The sequence below is a fragment of the Coloeus monedula genome, assembly GCF_965178545.1.
Source record: "Coloeus monedula genome assembly, chromosome: 26".
In the NCBI taxonomy this organism is placed as follows: domain Eukaryota; kingdom Metazoa; phylum Chordata; class Aves; order Passeriformes; family Corvidae; genus Coloeus; species Coloeus monedula.
In genome coordinates, this window is record NC_138806.1 from 6,598,336 (window position 1) to 6,614,446 (window position 16,111).

Consider the following 16,111-nt stretch of genomic DNA (forward strand, 5'->3'; position numbering starts at 1 on the left):
CCAAATTGAAATTTGAGATTTTATCTAAAGGCCATTCTCCACCCATCCTTCCCTGGGTCCTGTCCCTGGTCACGAAAGCACAGATTGGAGCTGCCCCTCGGGAGGAGCTGCGGCCCCTGGTGAGGTCTGACCTCAGTCTACTCCAGCTGAACAAGCCAAGAGCTACGGGCACAGAAGGTGTCAGAGAATTCTGCAGCATCTGGCAAGAGAAGCAGGAGCTGGGAGATCAGTTCTGCCTGCAACCCTCTCGAGGATGCTGCACAGCTTGCATTTGGTTGTGATGAACTATTTTGGCTCCTTGTTGGGGGCACAGTGAAAGCAATACAGCAGCAGCTCCACGGGAGGATATTGCCAGCAGAGGAGCCAGAGAAGCAGCACAAGCTGCAGCCACAGCTCCCGGGGGTTCCAGGTGGATGCAGCAAGAGCTTGAGGGCAGTGGCAGCACAAGAACAATCCCTGACTTGGAGCAGAGCACGGAAAACAGCCCAGAGCCACCTGCAATTCCTCCTCTCTGAGGGCAGAGCTGCTCTTGCCACCCAAGAAACAAACGACTGATGATCAACACCCTGCATATCACACCCCCCACACCTTCCTTTTGTGCTTCCACACGAGCACGGGGCTCAGCACCAACCTGCCCTCCAGCCCAGGGAAGGACATTTTCCAGAACATAAGAATCCAAGCCAGTCACGTAATAAGAGCTGTTTGGGGAAAAAGAAAAATCAGTATGAATCCATATAAATCCATCTACATCCATACCATCCAGATGTCCAGTTCTGGATGAGATAGCACCAGGCAGAGCTCAGCTGCAGAACCTGTGACATGAGAGCAGATTGCTGGATATAAGCAATACACCCACACCTGAGCAGTATTAAAGCCAGAGGACACTGCTCCTGGTTCACACTTTACTACCCCAAAAGAAAGAGCCACAGCCGTACAGCCAACCTCTGTAGAGATTTTTGTATTTTATTTGCTTTAGAAGTGGATTTAGAGAGGAAATGTACCTTAAGTCCCCTACCCCTGGGCCATAAAACACTCATAACACAAATTACCAGAAATAAAAAGACAATTGAGGGTCTTTGCTGCATTTCTTTTGTGCTTTAGTCAGTGTTTTGGGGCTGATAATTTCTACCTCCAAGGCTCCAAACATTTTCTTCTCCCAGCCCCTGCTCAACCACCACACTACAGGTGAGATTCTTACAGCGTCCTGTGCAGGGCTGGGAACTGGACTGGATGTTCCTTGTGGGTCTGTGGGGACGACTCCAGTTAGGAATACACACTCTGTATTTATGGAAAGCAGAATTACTATGGAGCCACTTTCTTTTGAGAGGGGTGACCAGGAGGAGAGTCCAGGAGAAACTTGACCATCAGACAAGGCCAAGATAGGAATCTCAAGCAAACATCCCACTGAACACACCGAGGGGAAAGGAGAAGAAAGGCATCAGCTTTGGGATGCATCACCCTCAAAGTGAAGGTAACAGAGAGTTCCCAGGTTCCTCCTTTGGCAAGGGCAGGATCTGTGGGTTCTAGCACACAAGGGGGTGTTGGGAAGCAGCGGGAGGTGCTTTATTCTGGTTCCACAAGACATTTTTGTTCTGAGACAACTGCACTTGATGGTTCTTATCTGTGCTAGCACAGCCCCAGGAGTCACACACATGCTTGGTTCTGTGCAGGGTTTCTATTGGATCAGTTGGTCAACCCCCCTCTTCTGATCTGTTCACATTTTACACTGACAAATATTTCAGTGTTTCACTGACAGCAGCTACATCCTGGGAAGAGGCAACTGGAGGCTGCTTGTGGTGAGGGCAGAGTGGCACCCAAACACTGATTAAGTGACAGTGACACCGAAGAGAGAAGCTGCACGAAGAGGAAAAAAATCCGCCTTTCAGCAAGGAGAACAGATGAATTTTATAGCAGCACTATTTCTGTCTGTTCCTAACACAGCATGCTGGAAAAAAAAAGAAAGCCTGAAAGTATCTGTAGATGTGGTTACCCATTGTCTTGTCCTACTCAGGGACAGCAAAGCTTGTTCTGCCCCAAAGCACTGCTACAGTCAATGCAAGACCATCCAGATTGCTCCAGTTCAGCTGGGAAGCTCCATTTCTGGAAGGGAGCTCATGGTATCTTCCACTTGTCTGAAATCCAGAGGCTTTCCTTCTCCAAATTTTTGCTTTTTAAAAGGACAACCACCAAACCAGGCTTTCATATAAATGATAATTTTATTGTAAATAAAATGATACATTGGCCTGGCTTTGCACTGCAAGCCCCCGGTCTGTAAATAGAGACTACTGGGTCAAGGTCTTCTGCACAATCCAGGTTAAAGCCCTTTCTCCCTGCTTTGCATCACTTATGGTGATAACAAAACCCTTTTCTTCCTTTTTGAACTGCTCCTGGCACACCTACCTTTTCCCTCTTGGTCAGTCTATGTTGGTAACTGGTGGCAATGGGAACTCTTTGGAGCAGCTTCAAGTCCTGTGGAATATTATTCCAAATTAGGGAAAAAAACCCCACTCCAAAACCCCCACCCCAATGGATGCAACCTAACTGCCACTAGAATGGGCAAAGATGGGATTTTCTGGAGAACAGGCAAATAACCTGGAATGCACAGAATCGTCACACCAAGACCAAAATGTCACTACTTTGTTTCCTAACTACCTCAGGGACAGCCAAATTCCCCCAAGTCCCTCTCCAATGGGAATCTTGGACATTTTTCTGATTAGTTTTAACTGTTTCCCGATACTGGGACTATGATTAGAAATTCTTTGTCAAACAGGATATTCTCCATTTCTACAGCACCTTCCATCAGGGATCCCAATACTCAATATTCCCTATATATCCCTCACTGGAAGGAATAGGAGGAAACCCAAGATGACAATTGGAATTGACACAATAGCTTATTGTCAGCCTGGCACTCCTCCTCCACTCTCCCCTAAATGAGTTTATACCCAGTTTTTTCCTAGTCTGCCAGGACAAAGAAGCCAGACATAATTTAATTCTGAGGTATAATTACATTTCTGTCCACTTGAAACTCTTTTGCTGCCAGGGCTGTTAAAAGCCCATGGTATCAATGTCAGCCCCAAGTTATTCATTGGAGCGGTGGACTCAGGAATCCAGATCTTCCTTTTCCATAATCAAGAGGGCTGTGAGGAAACAAAGAGGCATTTTGGCTTGGCTCTACTCATTATAAACCATCAGCAAATTCTCTGCAAAACCAGCTGCTTTTTTTCCTTTTTAAATTCATAAAGGCGTCAAATTTATTTCCCCACCTCCCCCCACCCTGTAACAGTCGATATATATAAAAATCACCAAATATGATCTTTTACGATATAAATAAAAAAAAAAGTATGAGGCATCACCGTTTACATGATGTAAAAAGAGCTAAAAAAGAGCGATATAAACTACATTCATAAAAGTGCATCTCCAAACATACAGGTAATGCTTTGGCTTGTTCCTGTGCCGAACGCGTGGCGCTGGGGCGGCTGCCGGACGCGCCCGACCAAGCTGGCCCCGTGTTCTCTGTCACTGTACAGCTGTTATTTACTCCCATTACAGACTGGAATGCAGGGACTTGCACAGAGGAGGCACATCCAGCACAGGGAAGGGCCGAGGGCTCCAGGGACAGGACCGAGCCCATCAGTCCTGGGTGCTCTTGCTCTGCTCTGGAACCGCCTCCAGCGCTGCAGGTGAGGTAAAAGCCACGAGGTCCTGAGGATTGAGTTGCTTTGACACATTAGAAGTTATGCTGTTTCCTCATGCCCTGTTCTCTCCCGGATCACAGCGTGTGGGACAGCAAGAGAAAGATCACGGGAGAAGGTCTGGATTTGGTGAGGACAAGCCAAGGACAGAGGGAAACCCCCGCAGATGTCACGGTGCTCCTGACCCCTGCAAGTGATGGGTAGTGGATGAAGACTCTAATCTTTGGTATATTTACGTTGCAAGGCTTGAAGAGCTGGGCCCCCAGCTGTGCTGACTCCCCTACTTTTGTCATCCAGACTCCAGGGATGATCCCACATTCCCAGCAAAGTGGTGTGAAAAGCTCCCTAACTCCGAGAGGGAGCATCACACCCTCGCTTCCCCTCATGGCAACAGGGAAGTGCATGCCAGAAGTCAGGCCAAGGGTCTGGACAATCTGGAATTGAGTTCCTGGTGGGGAAAAGATCAATAGAAGTGCTCCCACTAGAATTAAATAAATTATGGAACAAGGGCTTTCATAAAAGGGATCCCCTAAGTGCCCACAACTGGAGTAGTGCAGGGAGCACTGGAAAGGAAACCAACACCAGCTTTTACTGGTTACACTTTGCTCTGGGTTTGGCACAGAAAAAACACTTCATATTGTCAAAGCTTTTCAGGACTTTTTGTTGGTTGGGGCTTTTAGGGTTGTTTTTTTTTTCCTCTTTTAATTCAACACAGTATTTTTCATGTGTTCAAGGAGGTTGGTTTCATTAAAACTTGCCTTATCCTGTTATTAGCATTCACTTAAAAACTTAATTTTATTGAATTATGAAACAATTTTCAAATTTTTATGGGGGAGAAGAGTGGAGGTGTGTGGAACCTTCCAATACAAGAGCAGAACACCTTCAGTGTTGCCCTATAAAGCAATATTTTAGTTAAGTAACATTTGCTTTTCTTAGTTTCATTTCTCAGAGATAACTTACAACCACTCCATGAATCCCCAGCACTTAAAAACTGCTGTTCTTTCATGAGTGAAATAAAGATTATCAGTGCCCAAATCAGCATAAAGGATTTGAGGCCATCAGGACCTCAGTTCTCAGATTTGTGATATCTTTGAAGTGCACAATCACTGGGATAGATTTTCCTGGTACCTGCATAGGGATCTCCAGGTAATTTTAGATATTTGCTCCCATTTCAAATGTTTTCTCTGGTTCCCTGTTTGACTTGACTCCCACAAAAGCTCATTTAAGTTAGGTGATAACATTTTTATGGAACTCTTAAATGACCACTTACACACCTGTGAAACCAACAACACACAGCGAAGGGTTGAGCTTGATTCCAGCTTCCTGTGCACAACAAGAATGAGTGTCCAGGTAATTCTCCCCAAGAAACTCTCAATTTTCCATTAGGCCATGTGCTCAAAGAAACTCTGAAGTAAATTCCTGGGCACCAGATGGACTATCTTTGGTTAAAAGGATGGTAAAAAGTTACCAGCCAAAGAGATGCAGGAGGAAGCTGAATTCTGCAGAATTCCCTTCCAGAGGGGTTTTGTTTGGACCGAGCAGCCCCAGAGAGAGGAAGCAGGAGCACAGACTTGTTTGGTACGACGCAAACTGACAGACACTGTCTTAATGCTGGGACAGATCAAACCTTGGAAATTAGCTCCGGATTTTCCAACATCATTGGGAGAGCCCTTTCCTCAGGCCCTGGAGTGATTGCATTCTGCTGAAACTTGTATGATTATCCCGACATTTAGCTGGAAAGACCTCCCTCACCCCCAGCCCCAAATCCACGGGTTCATTATAAAATAACACTATTCACATACTTTTGAATCAATATTTTCTGAACACCTTCAGATGCTGAATACTCAAGAAGAAAAATATACCACACTATAGCGAGCGCATGCTCCATGACACATGGCTTTTTGCTGGATTCAGGTACTGGACACGCCTCTGGAGCCCCAGCAGGGGAAAACCAGGAACTCCCCCAGACAGAGCTGGTCTGGAGGCTGGTGCATGTTTCTGTTTTGCTGAAGAGTGGAGCTCTTCCAGTTCCCACTTGGGTTCAGATTTTCTCCTATGTTCAACCAGTGAGACGCTTGTTAGATTCCCATTCCTGGGCCTGCAGAAAACACGCAGCCAGCTGCAATGTCACATCCAGGTAACTTGGGGCAAAAATGTAGCTCTGCTTGGACAGCTGCCGGCAGGATGAACATCAGTCCAGCAAAAAAGGAATCAGGCACGAGAGCAGACCCTAAGTTCCTTGGCAGAACTTCCCCAAAGGACTAGGCCTAGCTGAGTTGGCATTTTGAAGATGCAGCACCACAACGGGCTGTTGCAACTAGACCAGACAGGGCACGGAAAGCCCAGCAGGAGCTGCGAGCAAGGGAGGTAATTCAGTACTGGAGCTGTGCAAACTGGTGTCTGAGCAGCTCTTCAGCAGAGGGTCTGTGCCTGGCTTCCACAAAGATCTGCTTTAGGAAGTCCCGGCAATGTTCTGATATGTGGGAGGGGAGCTGGGGGTTGGTGGGCTGCGTGGCGATTTTGAAGATCGCTGCCATGGCTTCGTACTCGGCCCAGGGGGGCTTCTCTGTCAGCATTTCCACCACGGTGCAGCCAAGGCTCCTGGGAAAGCAGACAGGAAAAACCAAATGAGAATTCACCCAATAATGCCCCATGCTCAGGGAGAGCTCCCCAGCGAGGTCCAGCTCTGGAAATGGCTCCTGGGGGGATTGTGCTCAGCAAACCCCGCGCGTGCCCCGACTCGGAGCCAGAGCTGCCCACAGCTGCTTTTCCTTCCAGGAGAGCAGGGAAGTGCTGACTCAGGGGGGGCTGGTCCCACTGCCTGGGCAGTGCTGTGTGTCCTGCTCTCAAATTCTCCTCTCAGGAAACATTTGTGTTAACAGGGGACAAGAGGTGCCCGTGGGAACGTCCCTGAAGGCACCGTTTGACCTCGGTGGTACTTTCAGGTGCTGCTGCTACTGTTGTAACTCAAAGGCACTTAGAGAATCACAGGATGGTTTGGGTTTGAAGGGACCTTAAAGCCCATCCTGTTCCAACCCCCTGCCATAGGCAGGGACACCTTCCACTAGACCAGGTTGCTCAGAGGCTCAACTTGCTGAGTTGCAAGGTAGAAAACAGACTTTTTAACACTCAAGGTTCAGTGAATCAGAGCTCCTTGACCCCACAAAGCCATTTCAGCAAAATCCCTTTTCAGTCACAGCCTCGAAATGCCCACGTTGGGGAAAAAGCCAACCTAATAATATCTCCACTTCACAAGAAACCAAGCATCAGTCAAAAAATAATTGAAGTTGTAACAGTTCCAAACTGGGAAGGCAGTAAGTTAAATCCCTGTGGGACAGATGCATCATTACCTTAAGGAAAAACTCCTTGTAAAGTTAATGGGGCTCTGCAGGCTACCTCGGGACGTGATTCTGGGGACATGGCTGAGCCACCTTTCTGAGGCAACGCGACTCCAACACCTTCCCAGGGAAGATGGTTTCTGTGGCACTGCACTGATTGGGCTTTATTCAAAAAGGATTAATTGCTTCCTCCAAGCCACAGATTAAGTAAAAGCCATTAGTGAATTTTTAATATCCAATCCTGTGTTTTTATCACATCTTTCATTAAAAAGGCAAAACTGCCTCCTCTACCTTAAAACTAAACCTTCTTTTGAGGTGAAAAGCAAGGAAAAGACATGTTGAGAGGCAGACTTGCATCAATTGCCAAGACAAGGAAGGAAAGGAATTAAATGCAGTGAATATGCAAGAACTGATTTCTCGACAAGGTTTAAAATCCAACGTGAAAATTTTACAGTTTTCCAGCCATTTCAGACTTACTAGAAGAGAGTACAGAAAATGCAAACCATGTGTGCTGAAGTGCTGGGGGTTTGCTCAAAAGCAAGCAGGGATATATTATTGTTTAGACTGATTTATACCGTTTAAGCAGATCCGGTTTCTTTAAGATATTCAGCAAACAGCAGGAATGTTTTTCATGTCAAGTCACTCCAGCAATAACAAATAGCTAACATATTCTGCTATTTAGGAAAAAGAAAACTGGAGAGGGGCCTGCAGCAGTGGCACAGAGCCAGGTGGATGGATTTGTTACGTTTCTGAGCCTCTGGGCCATACATATCCACCCTGGGACCAGCGCTGCACTGGAAAATTCTGACCCCCCGAAATAATGACTGGGATTGTAGGAACTGGAGCCTGGCCAACGGCAGCGACTCTTTGATGGGAATGGACCAATGTCAGCACCAAGAGGAAATCCACAACTGCACCAACCCAGGGGGAAGGGCACGTGCTTCACTCTCTCCCCAAGCATCTCAACTGGGAGAGTCTGCAGGACTTAACCCTTTGCAGACGAGACATTTTCAGCTGTGTTTCCACTCGCTGCTTGGACAGGAAACAGGCCCTGCTTTACTGTGGAGGCACAACCAGACCTTTTGTCCCTGTCGCTTTCTTAAGTTTTATAATCTCACCTTTTTAAGGCCTCCAAAATTAACATTTTGGCATAGGACCATTTTGCTCTTTTGATAGAGGCTATTTGTTAGCTATGCCAATAATAGCACACCTACAGCTTCCATTCATGCAGATCATCTCTGATCTGACCTGGATTTTTTCTGTTATTCCAGGTTTGGGCATCTTTCCTTTAAGGCTAAAATTCTATTAATTTCCAGTACATTTTAAGCATAACTGTCATTTTATAACTAAATGAATGGGCTCTCCCTAAACAACCTTCAGTTGCTCTTCTAAGGGATATCATAGAACCACAGAATATCCTAAGTTGGCAGGGACCCACAAGGATCACGATCCCAATTCCTGGCCCTGCACAGGACACCCCCAAGAATTCCACCAAGTGCTTGAGAGCACAAGAAGGATGAAAACATTGCACCAGCCAGAAAGCAAAAGAACAGCTATCAGTGTGAGGAAGGAATGAGTGGAAACTGTTTCTGAAAAACTAAAACTGCTCCTGAAAAACCAAATGAGTAGTTAGGTGTTAACACTGCGAAATACAGCCTGCAGAAGATCATGTCTTGAGTTCAAATCAGTGACTTCGATTCTCCTAAAACTTTTCATCCAGACAAGATGACAGAAGGTGCTGTCTTATCTGGCTCCAGGAGAGCTGTGCAGTGATGTATGGACAGCAAGTTAAAGGCTCACCACACATCCGCCTTCCTCCCGTAGCCTTCCCCGCTGATCACCTCCGGGCTCATCCAGTACGGAGTGCCCGTGACAGAGCGGATGCCTGTCCCAGACATACAGATTGTCTGCAGCCGTTTGCTGGCCCCAAAGTCCCCAAGCTTCACATTCCCAGCAGAGTCACGGAGAATATTGGCACCTGGACAGAAACAAAAAACGAAGACAGCTGTTTTCATGCAATCCAGCTGTTGGATTCACAGCCTAGAGAACGATATCCAACCCCAAATACCCGTGCTCATGGTATGGCTCTTTCCCCATTAAGCCTCAGGTGACCTGCTAAACATCATTTCTTTAATTCAGGCTGTAGACAAGCCAATTGCTAATGGCTGTAAATGGGAAAAACTTCAGGGAAAAACATAAGGAAGTGAAGGAGGGAAATGAGAGCTGAGTCAGCATCAGCATTGTTACAGTGCCTGTAAACAGCTCAGCCAGCCTAGCAGGGCCCCCAGGCCACAGGCTGAGAGAGAACAGCGTTGTGTAGAGGATTTTATTGGGATGCTGCTTTGGTGAGTGCAAGCACTGCTTTCTGGTCAGCTGGGTAACAGATGTAGCCGATTAAACCGCTTTGAACTCCTACAATAAACAAGTCAATCTCCACTTTACTTGGTCAGAGGTCCTGAACACGAAGCACCAGGGAAAAAGCAAACTTTAGAGCTTAGCTTTTATGTGGACACAAACTGAGGTTTAGACACCAAAACCAATTCCTCCTCCAAAGCTGCAATGAGACCAAGAACCCCATTGCTGCCATTATCTGGTACGTGCCCACATGAAACCCTTCTGCTCTCAAACTGAGTGCACTTGTGCTGGGAAAGTTCTTTCCCCTTGCCCACTGCTCTCACCCTTTATGTCCCTGTGCACAATCATGTTGCTGTGAAGGTATGAGACGCCCTCGAGGATCTGCCGGGTGTATTTCCGGGTGACGTTTTCCGTGAGGGCTCCATATGCCTTCAGCTGGTCTTTCACTGACCCCTGCAAAAAGCAGACAGAAGGAATTGGCAAAGAAGTGACAAAGCACAACTCCTGCAGTGTCCACTCAATTCCCACAAGCCCTGGGTGTTAGACACCCAACTGGCCCAGCAACGAACTCTGGCCTCTGCTGAAGCCTTTCTGGGAGGCTCTCTGAGCATCTTGCCTTAAGAAGCCCTTTTTAAGAACAGTAAGGACAGGCTTCAAGGCAAAAACAGCTTAAGGAGGTTCTGTCTGCTGGTACAGCTGGTTGTGAAGACAAGCAATAAAATAGTTAAGCAGACTGATCTGGGTGAAAAGCCTCCCTTTTTGGAGAGTCAGTTTTAGCCTCACTTGCTGTACCATGATTCTGCTAATTCAGTTACCAGCATTTACATGTTGGCCCAAGTCCTTTGAAGTACTTTGGTAGAACAAATTTAGACTGAAGAAAAGAACTGGCTTTAGTGACTATTAAAGAGAATATAGAATAAAAAGAATAATTTCAAGTACAAGACACTTAAGGAAAAAAACCAAAGAGGTTATTTGGACATAAATAAAATGACAGTGGTGGCATTATGAGCCGGTGTGAGAAGGCGCAGCCCTAAGAGGGTCTGAGGTGGATGACATGGTTAGGGGGATCACAGCAATTAATAAATCAATTAACAAACCCAGCCATCTCCCTTTCTGATCCCTGACTGTGCTGCTCTTACCCCTGGCATGTACTCCATGAAGATGGTCAAGGTCTTCTCTGCTCGATCCCTTAAGCAGCCGTAATACTGCACAATACGTTCGTGCTGGAGGTTCTTCAGCAGCTGAATTTCACACTCCAGCGCACTCACTTCCTATGGATGTTGAAGGAGAAAATAAGATTGCAGCCCCAGGAAATATATCATAAATATAAAAAATAATTGTCATGTCACTGGCAGGATGAGACCACTACTACACTGAAAAGTGTAATCCATGACATCGGTTTATCTGCTTCTAAGAAAAGGCAAACATTACCAGGGCTTCCTGTTCATTTTTACTGTATTATCTGCAGGTAAGTGTTGGTGTGGAAGCTCTCATAGAACACAGGCAGTATCACACATGGATTTAGTACCAGAAAAACTTTGTTTCTTGCCTTGGCTCCATCAGCTGCATGGCTTTACCCTGGGTGGCTGAAAGGATCCTTCACCAACAAAGGTAAAACCTCACTTCTCTCACTAAGCTGAGGGCAGGGAGTGTTAACTATGAAACAGCTCTGAATGCAGTTACAGAACTGGAACCTCAACCCACTGGAGAGCAAAACAACAGGTGCTGAGAGCTGCTAAGCTTCTGTCACCCAGTCCTGTTCTGATTCACACTGATGATTTACTGGAATCAACCCTAAAAACAGCTTCCTCTCCTATTTACTTCAAAGAATCTGCAGCTCTGCACATGAAACTGATCCTTTGCTTTGCTCTTGCCACAGACAACAGGGTATCACAGTGCAAAGGCAAAGAGGTTATCCAACAACTTCAGATGGAATCACAGACATTTGCTGCTCAGAGAAAGTATCAGGTTTTTGCTGAATCCAGGGATTGAACAGGAAGAACATCAAAGGCATGAGGATTTATGGAAAAAGGAATAATGTTTTCTCTCAAATTAGTCCCATTTAACTCTTTCCAGCCCTGCCATGGGAAGGTGTCAGGTTCAGCTCTCTTACTCTGGAAGAGGATGAAGAACCTTAGAGCAAGAACGTGGATGTTGTAGGGACACACGGAACCAGAGGAAGCTGCTTAATCAGGCCAAATAATAGTTTAAGGTTTGGAGTTTCAGTGCCTTCAAAATATATTCCAGCCTGCTCCTCCTTGGCTCAGAGTTACTGTCTGATTTACAACAGAGACATCGTATAACTTCCCAATTTAGGACATATCTTGGCACCAATATCCCATATAAAATCAGAATAATTAAATCTTTGTGGATCAGTTATTCTAGCTCAAAGTGAATTTGTTCAATATTGGGAAACTGGTACACTGTTAAAACACTAGCAAAGAACCCAAAAGCCATTCCAGCTCTATCCCCTGTGCAGGGCGTTGAGTGCTCTCCCATAATTTCAAGGTGCCCGTCTCATCTCCACCGTCTCTAAAGTGTTGTCACATCACTCTTCTTGATTAATTTACACCCCACAACTCAATTTGTTTTAAGGACACAGAGAACTCAGAAGTGAAAATTGGTAATTAATGCACTTGATACAGGGTATACCATATAAACCCAGAAATGGGTTTTGCATGTGCAAGCAGCTTTTTTTGTTCAAAAAAGAAAAAAAACCCTCTACTCTTGCTGGGTTTAGTTTCATTCACATCTATGTCTAATCAGGAACACAGGGCAGTCTAGTATTCCTCAAGTAACCTGGCAACAAACCAAAAAGCTGAGAAGGGAGAGCCAAGAATGAAACCAGAAAATGGATTTTAGTTTCAGGCTGAAGTTAATAACACAGAAAAGTAATTCTTAAATGACTCCTATTCTTCTCCACATGACTAAATAAAATGCCAGCTTTCAAGGACAGACAGAGACAGACATAGCACAGGATCTTACAGGATTTTAGAAGCTGAGATAAGAATTACCTTGCTTGTTTCAGGGCTCTCTGGATCAAACTGGACCTGCTTAGCTGCAAGTTCTCTGCCTGTGTCCACGTCGTAGCACAGATACACGCGGCCAAAGGCACCCTGGCCCAGCAGTTTTCCTCTGCGCCAGTTTATTGGAGCACTTGGAGCTAAAAGAGAACAGCAATAATTTCTCTTTTCATTATACTATTTTAAAACAAAGGTGGGCTTTTCAAGGACCAATCTCCATCATACTGGGATTTAACCAGGTGTTCTGTAGCTGAATGAGGTGCTCTCCCAGAGTAAGGAGTTAGTGGCAGAGCTCTGAACAGAATCCACCACCCAGACTCAGGATCTGCTGACTGGTGTCCCATTAAAATGGCACCACAAAACATTTTGCAAACGTGTTTTACAGACAAGTTATTCAATGGGATTGGGGAAATTTCATTCCACCAGCAGGTGGATTCTACAAAATCACTGCCTTAAGAGATGGTGCAGCAATTGAACAGCAGCTTCCAACCCCTGATCTGTAGTTATCACATGCATCAGATGAAGAAGAGCTGGATCAGCCTTGCTAAATCAATCCCAGCCAGCTGGGAATGACTTAAGCTTCTGGGACAACTTGAAGGACATTATTCTGAATTTCTTTGCCAAGCTAGCTTGGGGTTGCTTCTGTGGGAAGGATTTCACTGCAAGGCTCCCTCTAACCAGAAAGGTTAGAAGTCATAATTCCCTACTAGAGATTGATAAAGTAGGGGCCATGTTAGCACAGGTATCTTCTTTACCTGCTGAACAGTCAGACCTGATAAAAATATCCATGAGACCCAGGTAAAGCAGCATCTCCAAGAGCCCAGCAGGAGGTTCCATCCCCAGGGCATTAGGAATCCTCACATTCCATAAGCAGCAGTCTCCTGACCCAGAGATTAATACTTGAGCCCAGTTTTTCAGACTGCCCTTAATCCCAAAGCATATTACTCAAAGACCAGTCCTTTAGCTCCAACTTTGAAAGCAACATGACCAGATTCCTGCAGTGCAGTGCATCCAGTTATGTTGTATCTAACAAAAAACTCTAAAAACAAAGACAGGAACCAGCCATCTGGACAGTGCGAAAATACAGAAGAGCTGAGAGATTAGCTTTGCCATGTCTAATTTAATCAGATTTACTGCCAGTTGGTATTTTAGTGTGTTCCTTACTCTGCTACCAGCTTACTCTTCATTTTAATCCTTAAATTACTGTATGGGATATCTGAAGTTCACCGATAACAACTTACGTTCCATCTCTTTTTTTTTTTTTTTTAATAACAGAAAGTTGTCCAACAAAACAACTCAAGGATGCCATTAATACAGAAGTAAACCCTTCTACCAAGGAGCAAGGGAAATACATACAGCTCTCAGCTAGTAGAATAACTGTAACCCAAAAGCCTGACTGCAACTGTTAATGTAGCAAGAAAATAAACAAGCTTGTCTGACTGTTTTAAGAACCCTGTAGATCATCTAGATCAAGCAAGTTTTTTTTACTTCTTAGCTGAATTTGCAATGCTTTCTAAAGCAAAGGCCAGCTCCCAGAAGAAATCTGAGAAGCGAAAGACTTGTCCTGTGGGTGTGATAAACAAGTCTCAAAGCAGAGCCAGGGAACGACGCAGTTCTAATGGCTTGTTAAATCCACGTTATGGCAATGTATTGGGACCTTGAGAGCCTTCCTTGCCCACAACCTGGGAGCATTTCCCCAGTTAGCCCAGTGAGTGCCTACATTTGGTGGGAATGTTCCTCTCCTGCACTCCCAGCGCGTTTTCGCTGTCGGCGCTGCGGAGGCGGCCCCGGGGGTCCAGGTACTGCAGGGCCAGGCCCAGGTTCTCCCCGTTGGTGCTCAGGGAACGACTCGAAGGCACCAAGGTGAAAAGATTCCCTTGGTGACGCCGTATCCGCGGAAACGTCCTCCGGCCTGGGGGAAAAGGTAACATTCTAAAATAAATGCTTGCAAGTGGAAGGCAATGGCTGAGGGTTGAGCAGCGGGGAGAAGGGGGAGAAATCCCATGTCCTGCTCTGTTCCCATGGAGCAGAATCTACAGCCAACCAGATGAGATGCAAAAATGTAACACCTCAGGGCGGATGCTGCCTGAGTTCAGTACAGCTCTGGATCATTCCCAAAGCAGAAGGCAGAGAACACTTTGCAATGCCCTCAGTGCTGTAAGATCTAAACTTACCTTCCAAAGGAAAAATCTGCTTTACAGGCTCTGAGCACAAGCTCCAAGTTTTGTAAACAACTACATACAAAATGACTTTCTAGATAACGTGCCTGGACTTGCAAATAAAAACCATAAACAAAGATCGTGCCAACTTGCACCTCATGAAATTTTGAGAGATTAATTTGCATAAAGCCATCTGACGAGCAGAGATGTAATTCTTTAAGTCCCTGCTATATTTAAAAGACCCAGAAGCAAGTCTGCAATGCAAATTAGCAAAGCATAATGAATCTCTGTGGTAGGAAACTGCTTATATAGGGCCAAGTCTAACAACTATGTCCACAACTCCCTACTCAGCCTGGATAACCCCAGAAAGGAGAAAGTAAACAATGAATTACAAAGTAAACAAAGAATTACAAACAACCATCATGGGTTTCCATGAAAATGTGGCATCATGCACAAGCCCAGCACTAACTGCAAGAACCAGGGCACTTCCAGGCTCTCCAACTAGGAGTTACACTCACGTGTAGGGGTTGCCATTGCCTCACCTTCTTTTTCCAGCCTGGAATGGGAGGTCTGAGACCAACTCACCATCGTTGTAGTCCTTGTGCTGCATGGAGACGTTGTAGCGCCGGGGGTAGGTCCCACCTTTGCCTGCTTTGTCGTAGAGCTGATTCTCACGGTCTGGAAGGAGAAGCAAAGACAAAAGTGAGGTTCCTTCAAAAAATATAACTTCTAATCACAGAATTTTCCTGTAACAGCAGGTTTTTAGGAAGAGGCAATAAATAACTTCATAGCTTTTCCATCAACACAGCCCCAGTTCTTCTATTTATACAATCCCAGCAAGCAGGGAGGGTGGCCAGCCAAGAGCAGAAAATGTCTGGATCAAATAACCTTTGTACCAAAGACATACCTGAGAACTCCTGTCTATTATCAGGAAAGCTTTGTGCCCTTGACATCCGGGACTTCCGAAAAGAAGGACTATTAGAGAAAGAAGGCAAGAATAAGTTTTGCTGTCTACCAGAGCAAAACCTACAAGGGCTTTAAATATAAGCAAATACATTTGAACACTGGGTTCTCAAATCCCTGTCCCTGCAAAGATTTCACACTGCATCTGCAAAGCCAAAGCCAGGCTAAGGCCCTAGCTAACCAGACTATTCCCCAGTGTGGGTACTCAGCCCTTCTGTGCAGTTTGAGCCATTTATTCAGTGTTTCCCCAGTCTGTGGTACAAGACTCAGTGATTCCTTCAGACATGAGAAGTGGAAGGCTAAAACCAAGGCTGAGAGGAAGAGGAAAACAAGGTATCACTTGCAGGGCAGTGCTCACAGGGCAGTAAAGAATGGAGATCCCTGCCCCTCTGACTCATCACAAGGGGCAAGAACTCCTCTTCTGAAAACTTGGGTGCGCTTTCCTCTCTCCAGCAGCAGATGAGCTTAAACACAAACAATCCCATTTCCAACCCTCATGTTTCTCCCCAGTAAGCAGAGCTCCTCCACAAAGCCTAAGTATGGCCCCTTACTTGGCACAAGGTCTTTAACCTCTCTTAAGA

At 45.7% G+C, this 16,111-nt stretch overlaps 1 protein-coding gene across 4 annotated transcripts in view; it reads right to left on the minus strand.

The window, feature by feature from the left end:
• Positions 1–808: 808 nt before the first annotated feature.
• MAP3K3 (mitogen-activated protein kinase kinase kinase 3) overlaps positions 809–16,111 on the minus strand; it is a 38,806-nt gene continuing 23,503 nt past the window's right edge. For 2 of the 4 annotated variants that reach the window (XM_082297507.1, XM_082297506.1), the window contains exons 10-17: positions 15,475–15,542; positions 15,153–15,245; positions 14,129–14,320; positions 12,400–12,548; positions 10,525–10,656; positions 9,709–9,838; positions 8,831–9,008; positions 812–6,293 (exon numbers count right to left, since the gene is read on the minus strand). In XM_082297507.1, the coding sequence (XP_082153633.1) occupies positions 6,065–6,293; positions 8,831–9,008; positions 9,709–9,838; positions 10,525–10,656; positions 12,400–12,548; positions 14,129–14,320; positions 15,153–15,245; positions 15,475–15,542 (1,171 nt within the window). In that variant the 3' untranslated portion in view covers positions 812–6,064. Of the gene's footprint in view, positions 6,294–8,830; positions 9,009–9,708; positions 9,839–10,524; positions 10,657–12,399; positions 12,549–14,128; positions 14,321–15,152; positions 15,246–15,474; positions 15,543–16,111 lie in introns of all 4 variants that reach the window. The other 2 variants (XR_014227102.1, XM_082297508.1) reach the window with 2 other exon arrangements.